The 15,069-nt window shown below is 40.6% G+C and overlaps 1 protein-coding gene and 1 non-coding gene across 4 annotated transcripts in view; one reads left to right on the forward strand and one right to left on the reverse strand.

The window, feature by feature from the left end:
* Positions 1-302: 302 nt before the first annotated feature.
* gjc1 (gap junction protein gamma 1) overlaps positions 303-15,069 on the reverse strand; it is a 44,501-nt gene continuing 29,734 nt past the window's right edge. For 2 of the 3 annotated variants that reach the window (XM_026164311.1, XM_026164312.1), the window contains one exon: positions 303-3,110. In XM_026164311.1, coding sequence (XP_026020096.1) covers positions 1,599-3,056 — 1,458 coding nt within the window. In that variant the 5' untranslated portion in view covers positions 3,057-3,110 and the 3' untranslated portion in view covers positions 303-1,598. Of the gene's footprint in view, positions 3,111-9,305; positions 10,621-15,069 lie in introns of those variants that run through there. The other variant, XM_026164313.1, reaches the window with a different exon arrangement.
* trnac-gca (transfer RNA cysteine (anticodon GCA)) lies at positions 14,690-14,761 on the forward strand. The gene has a single exon. It is a non-coding gene; the product is annotated as a tRNA-Cys (tRNA).

The raw sequence follows: 15,069 nt of genomic DNA on the forward strand, positions 1-15,069 counted from the left end.
AAATACAGCCCAGAGGTTTTTTTTTACATACATTAAATACTGATACGGCAACATACAAGGAAAAGACTGTTTTTTCTTTACTTCTTTAAGTCACTGTAGTTAACATATTATAAAAATATACTATGTCCTATTTAACATTTTCTTTACAATTAGAAGGCAATTTAAATCACAATAAACATAAATATTCATACAGCTAATTCATTTTCAAAAGATCTTGTTTTTTGTTTATTTATTTTACAAAACAAAACAAAACTTTAATTGAAAAACAGAGTGTTTTCATATAAAACACTGTCTGGAACATAAAATTTGACTCCATTTTGAAGTTTTATCATTTTAAATCCCATATGAAAAAATGCAAGACATACTGTTGTACAAAAAAAGAAGGAAAAAAAAAGAAAAATGACTTTTACAAAAGGGTTGGTCTCACATAGGCATATTTCCACAAGTGGAGTAGCATGGCCACAGTATTCCAAAGCTACAAACAACCAGGCTTCGTGGCAGCCTAGCATAAAATCTTGGCACTGACAACTTGCATCACACAGACAGTGTTTGGTCTCACTGTGTTATAGTAATGGCTTTAAACCTTTTCCATTACAATGTTGTAATATTGCAGCCTTGTGCATCTAACACTGGACTTGTAGCACTGGGAAGACATAAGTGACACAAGTATTGTCAATAGAAAAGGAACATTACAGCTGGTTAAGGTGTTGCTGGATGCAGGTAGCATTGGCAACTGGTATCTTCTCCTCAGTATCAAGCCCCATTGAAGACACCACCAGGGGGCAGCCAAACACAAGGCAGATAGAGGAACGATGGTACTGAGCCATGAAAAGCCATAAGGAGAAAATGAGATATTTAAGAATAAACTATAAAATCTGGATTGCTTCTGCACCTTATTATTTATTTTTTCACAGATAATTTCAGATGTAGACTGGATAAAAATCCACCAGCTGTACTCATAGGTTTCTGTAGCAGCTGGTGTACTACTGTTATCAAAAAATACACAACAAACATTTACAAACACACGGTCAAATGCAAAGTCACAGCAATATAACATTATTAATGAAGCAGACATGGAACATGAGTGACAGGACACAACCTTCAGGAAGCTGATCTTCTCACTGCACTATAAAGCCAATCCTTTGGGCGGCACCATGGAATCATGCATCATTTTATTGCATTTACATTGTGATCATCGAAATTTGGAATCAATCTAATTTTGCAAGAGAACACATTATGATCCTGGGATTCTCCTGAAAGGGTGAACGGGAAGAAAACAGAGGTCAATAATCTGCTTTGGGACTTGAGAAGAACGACACATGTAAACGACAGACTGTAGCCTAACATAGTTTGTGTTGGTGTGATGTTTCAAGTTAAACAGTGATTACCCAGACAAAACAATTTGTCAGCTGCAATATCACATGTTTTTTTCTCTCTCTTTTTTTCTTTACACACCATTATACGCAAACACGCATCTTCTCCAGCTTGCAGGATTCTGTAAGGCATAATGGTGTTTAAATATCCAAGTAACATTGCAACAGCTCATCATCCAGTCTCCAATATTTACATGTTTTCAATACGGGTCACTGTTTCTGGGGTTAAATCCATACAGAGGGCTTGCCCTCTCCTGATTTGCTGCTGCTACTGTTGCTGCTGCTTCCACCTCCACTGCTCCCGCCTTTCCCATGCTTAAATCTATGCTTGCGCTCTTTCTGAGGCTGGGGTTGTGGCTGAGGTTGGGCCTGGATAATGTTACTTTGGGGCTTGTCATCCTGGTTGTCCCCAAGCTGCTCCTCTGCCCGGTGCTGCTGACTGTAGGCCTGGATAGCTGCCTCCAGTTGCTCATGAGCCTGCTGGATCATGTCTTTGTTCAGGGCTACACGGGCCTCTCCTCCAGTGGGGAAATTGTCCTCATTGCTGCCAAACTGCTGCTGCTCCTCCTGGGCAATGTTAGCCCTGTTCTGTTTGCATGCCATCTTAGCGTTGCTAAGATCTGTGTAGGGCATCTGTTCTGGCTTCACAACAATGTTGTAACCAGGTGGAGCTGACGGGGTGTTCCACGAGAAGGGGTAGCCAACATAATCGGCAGCACCATCTCCTCCTACGCCTCCCTCAGAACCTGCCTCAGGACCTGCTGCCCCTACTGAGCCCTCCACACCCCCACTGGTACCCAACAGGCCCAGCTGGTACTCATCCTCCTGAGGTGGGCAGCGGCGACGGCGAAGAATGTCACAAATGGAACCAATGCCCAAATGGAGCATTTCCCAAACATTGAGTGTGAGGCAAAGGACAGTGACACCATACATGATGCGCAGGAAAATGGTCTTCTCTGTAGGCCTCGACACAAAGCAATCAACACTGTGTGGACAAGGTTTCCCTGAGCACACAAATATGGGCATCACACGGAAACCATACAGCAAATACTGGCCTGTAAGGAAACCAGCCTCCAACACCGTACGAGTCACCAGCTGCAAAACATAGACCCGCATTAGCCCTTCATCTCGGATTCGCTTACGCCCATCATGTCGGATTTTGGGTCTGGGTGTGGGCTGCAGTGGGTCCCGTGGCCTTTTTGGGGGCTCGATCTCCGGCACCTCATAGATCATTGGATCATCCTCCTGGTCTTCCTCTGTCTCCTCAATGCCTCGGTGCTGTCTTGCTCCAAAGCACATTTTCCTAGGTTTTCTGTGCGTGTAGCCCCCTCCTCCTGTCCTAACAGCAACAGATCCAGCTCCTCCTTTGGCTTCATCTAATCGTGCAATTCTGTTGACAGCATAGCCCATGTACATGAGAGAAGGCATTGCCACCAAGATAATCTGGAAGACCCAAAAGCGGACGTGAGACAGAGGGGCGAAGGCATCATAGCAGACATTCTCACAGCCTGGCTGGCCTGAGTTGCAAACAAACTTGCTCTGTTCGTCGTAGTAGATGGACTCTCCCCCAACGGCAGTAAGAACAATGCGGAAGACGATGAGCACGGTGAGCCACAGCTTCCCCACGAAGGTGGAGTGGTTGTGGATCTCCTCCAGCAGCCGCGTGAGGAAGCTCCAGCTCATGGTGTCGCTGGACAGTGGGGCAGACAGTGTCCCTCTCTCACCTGTTCACAGACTCTGGAGAAAGTAAAGAAAGAGAAAAAGTGTCAAGACAAGAGTGAAACAAGGAAGGTACAGTGAGCTGACAGTAAATGCCTCCACACGAGTATCACCAACATTTCAAAACACGATCAAAGCATTTAGTCACTTTTGTCCAAATATTAATAAGACTTTAATTCATGCAGAAATAGCATTAGCCCTGCAAGTTTAGCAGCAAGATGGTTAAGGGTGTGACATAATAATTGCCTTAATTAAAATGAATGTTCCCCTCTGATCTCACGGAGTCACTAAGTTCTTAATTTGATCTGTTGCTCTATACATTTCAAATGCAAGCCCACTGATTTTAGCTCAGTGCCACAGTGAGGTTGCTGTCAACTTTGGGCTTTTTAGAGAATTAGCAGACCAAACAGGGTGGAAAGAGGATCTCAGTATTAAAAAAAATACCATCAAACAGCACTGAGAAGGAGCTGAAATAATCCAAATAGGGAATTTGCTATCACCAAATACACACACACTTTATTTAACAGCCTATCTCTTTCAGAAGAAATAAATCCTCTTAGTGAGCCTTCTTCTGTATGAGGTGCAGTTTTCAGGATTGTATTAACTTCACTGGTTTGTTCTGGTTGGGAGGTAAATGGAATTGAACTCTACTCTGCTGCATGTGTGCATGTGCAGTTCAGGGATAGAGACATGTTGCCTATGTAGGTTAGGTCTGGGCTCCAGGCTGTCCATCCTCACCAGCAGAACCAGCAGGTGGCCAGGCACAAGCCACTGGAGCGGGATTTCAGACAGCAGACCCACATTATCTCAGGCAGTGGAGCTGAACCCAAACACTGCTGTCCCTGAGGGTGGCTTTGGGGGATGAGTGTGGCACCTCCACAGAACTTTCCCCCTTATGAAGGCACAGTAGCGCATGGCTTATTGTCAGCTTGACTGAGAGGAAAATCCAGGCATGAATACGAGCTTAGTTTGGGCTTTAAAGGGCTTCCAGGGACGATATCCTTACCAAGCAGGTTGAGAGCTTAGTTCAAATGAGCTACATTAAGAGAGAAAATGTAGCTATAGCAGAGACGCATGAGCTCCCAGCCCTCTGCTTTGTGTCTCCAGTAGGAGTCAAGAGGGCGGGAATGTTTGGAAGAAGGCTTGTGATAAAACATGTCGTAAGTATTGATCATTCTGACCATATAAGGGCATGCCTGAGACACAGGAGGTAAATGTCAGGAATCCTCTGTGTGAGTACGCTCCGGTGTGCGTATTACCAACACGTGAGTGCACAACAGCTCCTTCTGAGAGTGTTTTTTTTGCAGTTAGAGTAAGCATTGAAGTCCTTGAAAGAGCGCCAACTCTAAGAGTATGTGAGCAACAAATATGAGTAAGCAGCACATGGCCGGAGCGGAGCAAGAGGTTGCCATAAGCACAAAGAGTCATAACAGTGTCCTTTCATCGTGGAGCTCTGTCTGACTGTTCCTGCATTACATCACAGCATTTCTTTACATAATTCTTCTGCACAGTTGTCCTTTAGCTAATAATATCCAGTTCCACATACAAAAAAGCAACCACAGAGGTGAAAGTTTGAATAAATAAGGCTATTCTATCTATCTTACTCTATCTTTTCTCTCTGTCTACTTTCTTTACTTTTCTACTTCTTATTTTATGGTACTGGTATTTTCACATCGGACCTTTTGCTATATTTTTTACCTTTTCTGCTGTGACCTCTTCACCTAACAGGTACTGCTGATTTGGGGTGTTATTCACACAGTAATTTTTGATATGCGGTCACTTTACAGCTCCTGGGAGTAATATGCATTATGGTCCAGCACTACTTTGACTTGTTTAGTCATGGAGCTGATTTATTTTGAATTTTACAGATCCCAGACACTTGAACTGCAAGCTTGCTTTATTTATTATTTAATTTACTGGCTTGTATTTGCAAATCTTTTTTTCCCCGATATCTGATATAAGCTCTATTTGGTCTATTCTAATCATGTGGTTAAAGAAATTTAGCGAATGAAGCCCAAAACTGCACTTCCTCAATTGGCTCTAAAACAGAGTTAACTCCTACTGACTCAGGTGGTGAAATACCCAAATTCCAGAGCAGAGGTGAGTACATCTATATCAGAGCACAGACTGATATATAAAACAATTTTGGTTTCTGCAGCTGTTTTTCTACTTCGCTATGTTATTCATCTGTTAAAAATTGTGTTACTGGTTAAGCATTATAGCTGATAAAGCAATACTGCACCCTTTTATCCAAACATACTGATAATATAGTTAACCCACCATAGTTTTCAATTATAGATACAAAAAAAGATTAAAAAAATGTTCTGTAGGTTTGTAAAACATGCATGACAACCCTTTTATGCATTTAGCTTAAGGCTTAGGTTAAAACAATCATTGAAAATCCACAAGTAATAGAGGAACTTCACTATGTCCTTTGATGGGCCCTTGTTCACCCGTGTTAAGTCCTTAGGTAATTTTTGCACCAGGAATTGAAAAGCTTCACCCTGACCAGGAGAGATGCTCTGATCCAGGCACATAGCTGCCTGTTTTTAATCCTCCTGCTACCTTAGTTGCATATAACCTGGCATTTTGCTTTCTCATCCAATTTACGTCTTCAGGAGCTAGTGGGGCAGTTAGGGGTAAGAAGCTGACTCTGTGCATTAAGTTACCGAGGTGAGTCAGCCTCCCGAATAGCACCGTGCAGACACAACAGGCAGACTTTCTGTCAAAAATTTTGATATGAAGAATGAACAGCAAATTGGTGGAAATCATGTCACACAAGAAAACGTCAAAAAGCACAGCAGACTCTAGTTCAAAAGTTAAAAATGGTAAGAGTCACAAGGAAATCCCCTCCAGTGTAAACACAGCAATTTTCAACTAATGAGCTTTGAAAGTGAATCACAGTCAGGATCAATGGCTCCACAGCCATCTGCGAAAAGGTCATGGCTGTGTAATCACAGGTCAACAAACACAGATATATCAGTCTCTCTTTGATATATCGGAGCCACGCTGAAGTACAAGGTCAGAAGTTAACACGATCACTTCTCGGGGGTTGAAAACTCCACATCACAGCCCTTACGTACTGAATCAAACAGACAGTTACAGTGAGCGTCACCGCAGGGATCCCCTCAGTCACTAACTCTTCTCCTGCAGGATCCACAGAGACTCATATCCAGATATAGTATGTAGACCGACAGACAAGCAGACACACTTACAAGTTCAAAGGCCCCCTCAGTTTCCTGCCTGTGACTTGGCACACACTAACTTGGAGTATTTTTGGAGCAAGTTGTGCATTTAAATATTGAACGCTGTACTTAAATTACATATATATCATGTTTTGCATTGGTTTATTTTATACTTTATGTACTACCCTGACAAGAAGGACTGAATGTCTAATGGTTTTTTGCTACGTTTCAGGGCAGTTTGAATAATAAATGTACTGTAAAACAGAGAAAAGAAAAACCTCTAATGATCGCATGTAAAGCTAATAGATTTATTAGCGTTTGGTTGAACTTTAATCAAGTGAAGCACACTAATGCGTATATTTATACATTTGTTTCTGTTTGTATAAATGCATGACTCTATTACTGGTCACCATATTTAGAAATGCATATTGCGATTGCATTGATTTTTTTGGGAACATTTTCCATAATTAACATATTGCACTTTACTCCGACTGTACTCATTCACAGACCAGCAAACCTGTACAATTACAGTAGTGGTCATTGATCAGTCAGTCCACAGCCATTAAAGTACAGACTGTTTTCCCACAGGGAATTAATTTTCTTAGTCTGCTAATCATCAATTAGATCTCTCTTAGTGTTTTTAAAGTGATTGTAAAGAAAAAAAATATCACTGTCAGCGTTTTATTCAGTCGACGCTGATTTGGCTCCTGATCCTGCTGATCTGCTGTTGGACTGCTGCCTTTAAAACACTCCTCATTTGAACTTTTACTGCCTTCTGGGACCTATCTGTAGATGTTAGTGGCAGACAAAGTTTCTCTTTCTTTTCAGTATCTAACCAGAAGCGTTATCACATTGACAATCACAGCATGTTAATGTAAAAGGTTAAATAATTTCAACCTGTATTATATTTTGTTTTTGCAGCAGTTTTAGGTGAGCAACGTGTTGTGAAAACAATGCTACCTAAACTTTATGTCTGCTTCCCTTTTTGTCCTCTGTATTTTATTTATATTTTATTTATATTACTTGTCTTCAACAATGCCCCGTGTCAAGGTTTTGTTGCATTTAGTACTTACTAAATCCAACAAGACAAGTACAATACTAGTACTTAGTACTTATAGAGTTGAGCTGATGGGTTATCTTCTTTCACCAAATAAAAATCACATCTACAAAGTCATATAGTGAAAATAAACATTCAGCAATTATTGCTAAAGCAGAATATCGTGGCTGACAGGCAGGCAAACCAGCAAGAGAAAAAGAACTATTCCACTGGGAGAAGAGTTAATTGCACTGCTTGCTTGTCATAAAGTCACATTTTCAATTTTTATATTAACAGGAATTTAATCAGCGGAGTTCCAGTGCTTGAGTTCCAAGCTGCCCGTGCTCTAAATGCTGTAGTGTGTTCAGAAATTTAATATGCTGTCCTTGGAAAGCTTAATCACAAAAAAGACATATTTCTTTCCAAAGAATGAACACTGCAGCTAATAATTAATTTGCGTTGCAATGGGAATTCAGGCACAGTGAAGTCAGTTGTGTATGTGTTGTAGCCTGTCATTAGTCTTTTCTGCTATTGCATTTTATATCATACCAAGAGAGTGACATGTCTTATTCCACAATTCACCAGAAATGCTGATTGTTCTGTTAACATTAAAAAGGAAGCCTCAGAGTTATCAGAGGAAAAACCAAGAGCATCTTCTAGAGTCAGAACTCCTCTGCCTGTCCTTGTGTGGGGGTCAGCACCGTAGTGCCCTCTCCCTCTGTTCTGCCAGTGGCATCTTCAGGCTTCACCGTTGCCCTTCACAGTCCCAACTTGTCCTACGCAGACGGCACAGATCAAACTAATCTGCTCACGCAGTAGCTGGCCAGACATCTGTCCATGATAACCCCCTGGATCGTCATATTTGGGTTTAATCATGGCTGTTTTGTAGCAATAAGACCCGAACATAAAACCACCAAATTTAAGTCACAACAAGGTCATTAGCTTCTGCTTCTGCTTTGTGAATCTGCAGTTTGACTAAAAGATAACAACTATATCATGATATAATAATTACAATAAATCTTAATGTCTACAGCTTCAGTAGAGGACTGACAGCTGGCAAATGTGTGGATTAAGTAGAAAAGGGATTTTCTGTACTGTGTTTCAAATCATCCAAAAATCCAGCATAGCTAAAAAGGAAATTCTTACCAACATTTTCTGACTATCTTCTGTTTTTCCTGAGCAGTAACTCTGTTTAAAAAATTCTCTCAAGTGATTAAAATCATGCACATCAAGAGTGACTTAGCATTAGGTTCAATGACAAATGGTTTTGAACACTATAATTAACATCTATTTTCAGATTCTATGGTTCATGTTTCTACACAGACACACACATACAAACAGACATCAAACTTACTTGCAGAGTGATCAATGTGGGCGGCCATGAAACACAAATAAACTATGAATTCCAAAGAGTTAAGTAGGCACTGCACCCCGATTTGGGCCTCTGGTTCATAAAACGTGCAGCAGAAAAGATAAAGGAATTCAAATCAATCTCAGTAGTGAGAGATAAAAACAGAAACTGCTGACAGTTTTTTTAAAAAAGAAAAATGGTCATGGACCCCGGCCTATAAGGAGATCTCAAAATGAGGAGCTCGTTGCTTAAATTAAGTCCTTTTCATTTTACATATAAGAGGCGGGTTTTCAAGAAGCATGCCTCTCTGCGTTTGTGGCAAAAAAAGAAAAAATCCCTCATTAATAGTTTCCGAAGGGAAGGAACACAACGGAAAACTAGTTCCATATGTTACAGGAAGAATCTCTGAGGCAGGAGCAGCCTCTCCACGTGCATCTGTGCCTTACGCTGTTAGAAATAGTAATGTAAGTTCTCCAGAAGATTACAAACAAGTTCAGGAAGTCATTCATCTGCTGTCTCGTTTTGGAAATACTGGATCTTTGGTCAGGCAACCTGACATCGTTTCAGATTAAAAAAATACTTGGAAATTTTATAAAAAACAACACAAGGAGCAAAGTAAAGTGATGAAGCAGCATACTCACTCTACTCCTTCTCTCCCGGATGCCAGGTACTGTGTCCTTTGTCTCTCAACATGAGGCCCGCTCATCTCTATCTCCTCGTCTCACTTATAGTCTCCTTTACAGGCTCTTAACCTCGCCTGACATCAAACAAACCTAACCTAAAATCAAAAGCGGCATTTCGACAACAAAAACCTCACAACAAAACACTCGGCTTTCTGGACGTTCTCTTATGAAGAGTCTCAGTGTGTGTGCTTAACCAAGTGTGAGTCCTTCCTGAAAGGGAGAGGAATGAGAGAGGCAGAGCATCTTGCCTCTCTCCCTGTGGTACTCACACAATGGTCCTCACTTACCCCCCTCATCCCCTCCAAACTGGGTCATGGTTGGGGGTGGGGGTGTGTTTGTATGTGTGGTGATGATGAGGAAGAGGTGGTGGTGGGGGGGTTAATACCCCTTGGAGGGGTAAAGGAGGGGGGGAGGTCTAGGACTGACAGACAGTCAAAACATAGGAGGGCTTTTGGAGGTAAATAATTCTCAACTCACTGATTTTGTGAGACCTCTAGCCACTGGAGAGAAGCAGGACATGAGGAGGATTTCAGCAAATCTAAAGGTAGGTTTGTAATTAGAGCTCTTTGTGCTTTTGCAGCATTGTTTAAGGGCCACAAGTTGTGCTGTCTGCTTTAACTGAACTGAGAAAAACAAAGCTGAATGTTGAAATGACTAATGTGTTTGTATATCTACAGGATATTTAATCTCTATATTGAAGGTTACAGTATGTGAAACCTCACTGCTGTCAACTGAATTCGTTTTTCTTAACCCTCCCAATTCAAGTGCATAATCCAAGCTACAGCGGATGTCAATCCACCGTTTAATTCAGCTGTCAATATGAATCCATGTCTATTTAATCAGGAAGAGGCAGTAAAACTTTGTAAAAGGACACTAATACAAGTGGAAGAGTTAGTGAAGCTAACTTCTATGTGATGACAGCGATACTGAGATGAGCTGTTGAAGATATCCTGAACTTGTCAATGTCAATAAGCGCTACTGCTTTTGCCACTGCTGTTAGCATCTGGAGTTAGCTGCTGTTAGTTGTTGTTATTCAAACTTTCTTTGAAGTGGGTCTAACATTGTTGCACTCGGACACATGGTAAATAAAGTCTCATACGTTGTGAGGATGTAATTAAACTCTTTATCAGGGGGAAATTTTTATTTTGGTTAGTACAATAATGCAAAACAGCTTAACCAGCTGTTGTTGTTTAGCCAGTTCACTGTCAGCTGTTCATGACATGGGAGGTTTGGATGTCCATCCATCCATCCATTCGCTTCCGCTTGTCCTTTTCAGGGTCGCGGGGGACGCTGAAGCCTATCCCAGCTGTCATTGGGCAAGAGGCAGGGTACACCCTGGACAGGTCGCCAGTCTGTCGCAGGGCTAACACATAGGGACAGACAACCATTCACACTCACATTCACACCTAGTGGCAATTTGGATTATCCAATTAACCTATCCCCACAAGTTGCATGTCTTTGGACGGTGGGAGGAAGCCGGAGTACCCGGAGAGAACCCACGCAAACACGGGGAGAACATACAAACTCCACACAGAAAGACCCCGGCCTGATGTTGGAATTGAACTCAGGACCTTCTTGCTGTGCGGCAACAGTGCTAACCACCGTGCCACCGTGCTGCCTGGTTTGGATGTCCAATCTCATATAATTAGTAACTGTGACAGTACTGACTATACCCTTAAGCCATAAGTACTACTTGCTGCTACAGCTACTAAAACAGGCTTTACATGTTTATTCTATGTGACCTTTCAGAACAAAGGCAAAGGAGAGGCAAAAGAGGTAAGCAAGTCTCACACTTACACTAATTCCCTCTTCTACAGACTTATAACATGCTTCATTTGCTCTATATTTAGAAGAAGAAGGAGAAGACGAAAAAGACGAAAACAGAAGTAACGCTCTGTTTATAAAGCACCATAAAAACTGAATGTTAAATGCTGCAGATTTCACCAGGACAGAAGAAAAGAGAAGAAAACATAACACTTACTAAACTATGAATATAATCAATAAAAAAATAAAAATAAAGGCAACAATCAAAACAATAATTTTACATGAACTTGTTCTTTTGTTTCTTTGTGGGGTTTTTTGTTTGTTCGATTTTTTTCCCCCAGCATAAACTAACCCATAGACATGGACAACTAATGTAGACGCACACTAAACTATTTTTTATATTCACTATATGTTGCTAGCACCAGTTAGGACCCCCTTTTGTCTTCGTTTATCGCCAACGTTTATGGACTTTAGTTGGTGCTTTCAGAAGCATGAAGACTCAATCATAATCCTCCATCTCTTCCAGCGTCCACATGCCCTCCTCACTCCTTCCCTCTTTCCCCTCCCCTCGCTTCCTCATGAGTCATAATCATGCACGCTACGAACAATAAAAGATGTTCGTCTGATATTGTCTAAATCCACTCACCAGTGGTGGTTGCTCAAATTAGGACTGCACGCTATCGCAGCCTCTTTTCTTATCGCTCTCCTTTGAGCGGACCAATTCCTATCGCCGAATTTCACAGATCATACGCTGAGAAAGCACAGAGTATAATTCTTCTTTAAATTCATATCATGTCGCTCAAAAGCCACAGCTTTGGTTAAAAATGTTTTTTTGCCAAGTTTCCTTCCTATGTGTGAGTCTTTTTTAATGTTGGCAGTAACTCTGGGAACATTCTTTCCTTTGATGTCAATTCATTTGAGTTGTTTTTAATGATGGTGCTGATGCTGAAGTTCAGAGTAATGATGGGAATGAACACCCAAGTCCTTAACTGGAGCTAAGTCAAATTTGTGATAGTTTTTTAAGCACGCTTATCGTGATTTACAGCTACTTCTAATCAGACTATGTGACAAACTTTAGCATTCAAGTAATACACAGTAAGTCATTCTGTTGAAATACCATCTGTGTTTGTGTGATTACACAGACATTGAGGGGGAGAGATGGTTTCATTCTTTTCCCTGCTGACATGAAATGGACATACTCCATGTTACTGTCAGTGCTAGTTTGCCACGCAGAGGGGTTTAGCTGTGGGTTACAGCATATGACTGCAGCTCAACATGTCCCCAGTTCAACTCTGGTTGCCCTCTGTGAAGGCCACAAACTTTGACTGTCTTTAACTGCTTCCCTTGTCCACAGTTTTTCGTTTTAATTTCAGTATTTACTTAAATAGCACCACATTGACAACAACGTCTCTCAGCATGACACATTATACTGTAAGGTGAGTACACAAATCAAATCAAGAGATCCTTAATGCAATTCCATTTGCACCCTATGTGAAGCACACTATACAATTACTCAAATAAGAGTAAACTAGAAACCAGAATTTGTTAACACCAATAGCATGTGCAAAAACCATCCATAATAACATGCCTTTTTTTTGAACTGCAAACATCTGTGTCACACATGCATATGCTTGCATATATATGCAGTAGTCATGCGTGCTGCTAGATAACATGCAGATCTTGTCATACTGCAAAGGAAAAGCCTTTCATTTTCCATACAGCACCAAAGCAAACAATCAACAGTTTCACTGCTTAGCATTTGAGGCAAGTCATCAACACTGGGTTCTTCTAAGTCTTCTGTGTGCATTTTATATTCTGAGCGCATATGAGCAGCTTTCAGAAAATGTGTATATATGAGCACGTCATAACACAGGCTGCTCATAGATGGATTGAGGAGATTGGGACCGCTTAACACCCATAATCCCTCACTCGGCTTGCATAAACCAAACTAATTTGGCTCATTTTACTGTGTATCGTCCATGTAAACAGTGAAGCACTTAAAGAAGAGGCTTAAGCGACAAAGTTGTCATTTGGCTTCTTGTCGGTATTTTTGCAACATACTTCCACCCGGGCCATTAAAGAACTCTCTTTCAGAGCCGTAGAATGATGAGTAGCTATTAATATGCATGAAGCCCAAGACAGCCGAGTCATCTTAAAATATGGGTTTCATCAAAAAGTTTAGCTTTATGAAAAAATTGTACAAGATGTGTGGAGTGTTTTGGACCCATTTGCATATGCAGTGTGGAATTTCCAAGTTTAAACAAGAAAGTTAAATTTGATCGATGACTTCCTGATGGTAAACTTTCTCAAGACTGTCGTAATTTTACCAAATTAAAGTACCACAATTTTTCAAATGCCAGCCGTCAAATTAAGCTCTTCAATGGTGGGTTGAACACCTCACAGAGTGGAGGCAGGCTGTTGCTGTAAACATATGAATCAACAAACAGAAATTTGAGATGATACACTGACACACAGATGTTTAAACAAGAGGGAAACATTTAAGGAGATCATCCTCAAAGAAATTTTGAAAGTTTGACATTTCATTTTAGTTATTTTTTTTTTCACGTTAATGCCGTTTCCACATCAATTAGTAGTGGAAATGTTTTTATTTATGTAAAGAAACAAACAAAAAATACCAAACAAGGAATAAATTGTCATTTTTTTTCTGACGTTCTAATAAAAAGAGGAGAGGCTGGTCTGACTGCTTGTGTGTGCTTCAGTGATCGAGTTTCTTTGAGTTTCTAATTCATGTTTAGATTTTTAGAATAAAATGCAAACGGAGAACCTTAAAATTCCCTAAATTCTAATCTTATGCATTGTCAATAAATGTGGCGGGATCTTATTTTCTCTGTTTTACTACATTAGTCTCACGTGTAGGTAAGGAAAATTGTGAAAAGATAGGGATACTTAAAGATATTTAATCTTTGATATCTTATATATATTTCATTTTACTTTTAAAGGCCATGTATCTAATTGGGCCAGCATGTAGAAAGAAACTCAGAAGCAAGTATCATTTTTTAATGTTTGGGTTGGCTTAGCAGTTTGTATCAGAAAGCATGTTTGCATGTCTTGTGCAGAAGGTGGTATTAAACAAAATATTTCCCTTTAAATTTAATGGTTTGCTGTTCAAATCTCGGCATCTCCAGTGACTCTACACTTCACTTCAGCTGCAATCTATTTCTACAATAAATACCAAACCAGCCCCTCTTCTTATTGGGTTACTTGCTGCCTTCTGTGTCCATTCTAGTGCTATTGCAGAGTTTCTTCACCTGATTAACATTAATCAGGGAGCAAGAGACATTCTTGTGGTCTGAGTAGTTTATACTGCTCCAGTTTAACTTTAGCTACCACTTTCGTCTCCCTTCACAGGGATTAATAGGTTTTATATATTCACAACCAAAGTTTAAGTGGATGCAACCATCCCACTGAACCAATCAGGAAGTACAGCAGGTCAGTGGGTTCATTACATGGATGTAAACAACTTTTATTTGTTTACAAATGAAGAACATGTAAAAACCCGTCATTTGTTTGATCTACATTTGCCTTTATATACAGGTCATTTCCTGGGCTAACACCAAGGGGGTATAGCTCAGTGGTAGAGCAATTGACTGCAGATCAAGAGGTCCCCAGTTCAAATCTGGGTGCCCCCTTTTTGCACTACAGTGGTAGTATGAAAAAATGGTAACAACATCACACGATCCGAAAGCTGCAAAGTAAATGATGACGTAGCATATGTTATTGTAATGAAGTTTGGCAATGCATATACTGTATGGCACATCTGCAGTGCAAAGGGTTAGAGTTATGACTAGCAGAACAGATCATTTGTATTTAAAAAAAATCCTATATTAATTAAAATCATGGGTGCTTATAGAGGCTGCAGTGTTCCTTTAAGAATCTTTATCACCAGTCAATCAATGCTGCCTTTGTAGCGAAAAATCATTTCATGCCTTTCTGAAAT

This window comes from Astatotilapia calliptera, chromosome 4 (genome assembly GCF_900246225.1).
Source record: "Astatotilapia calliptera chromosome 4, fAstCal1.2, whole genome shotgun sequence".
Taxonomy (NCBI): Eukaryota; Metazoa; Chordata; class Actinopteri; order Cichliformes; family Cichlidae; genus Astatotilapia; species Astatotilapia calliptera.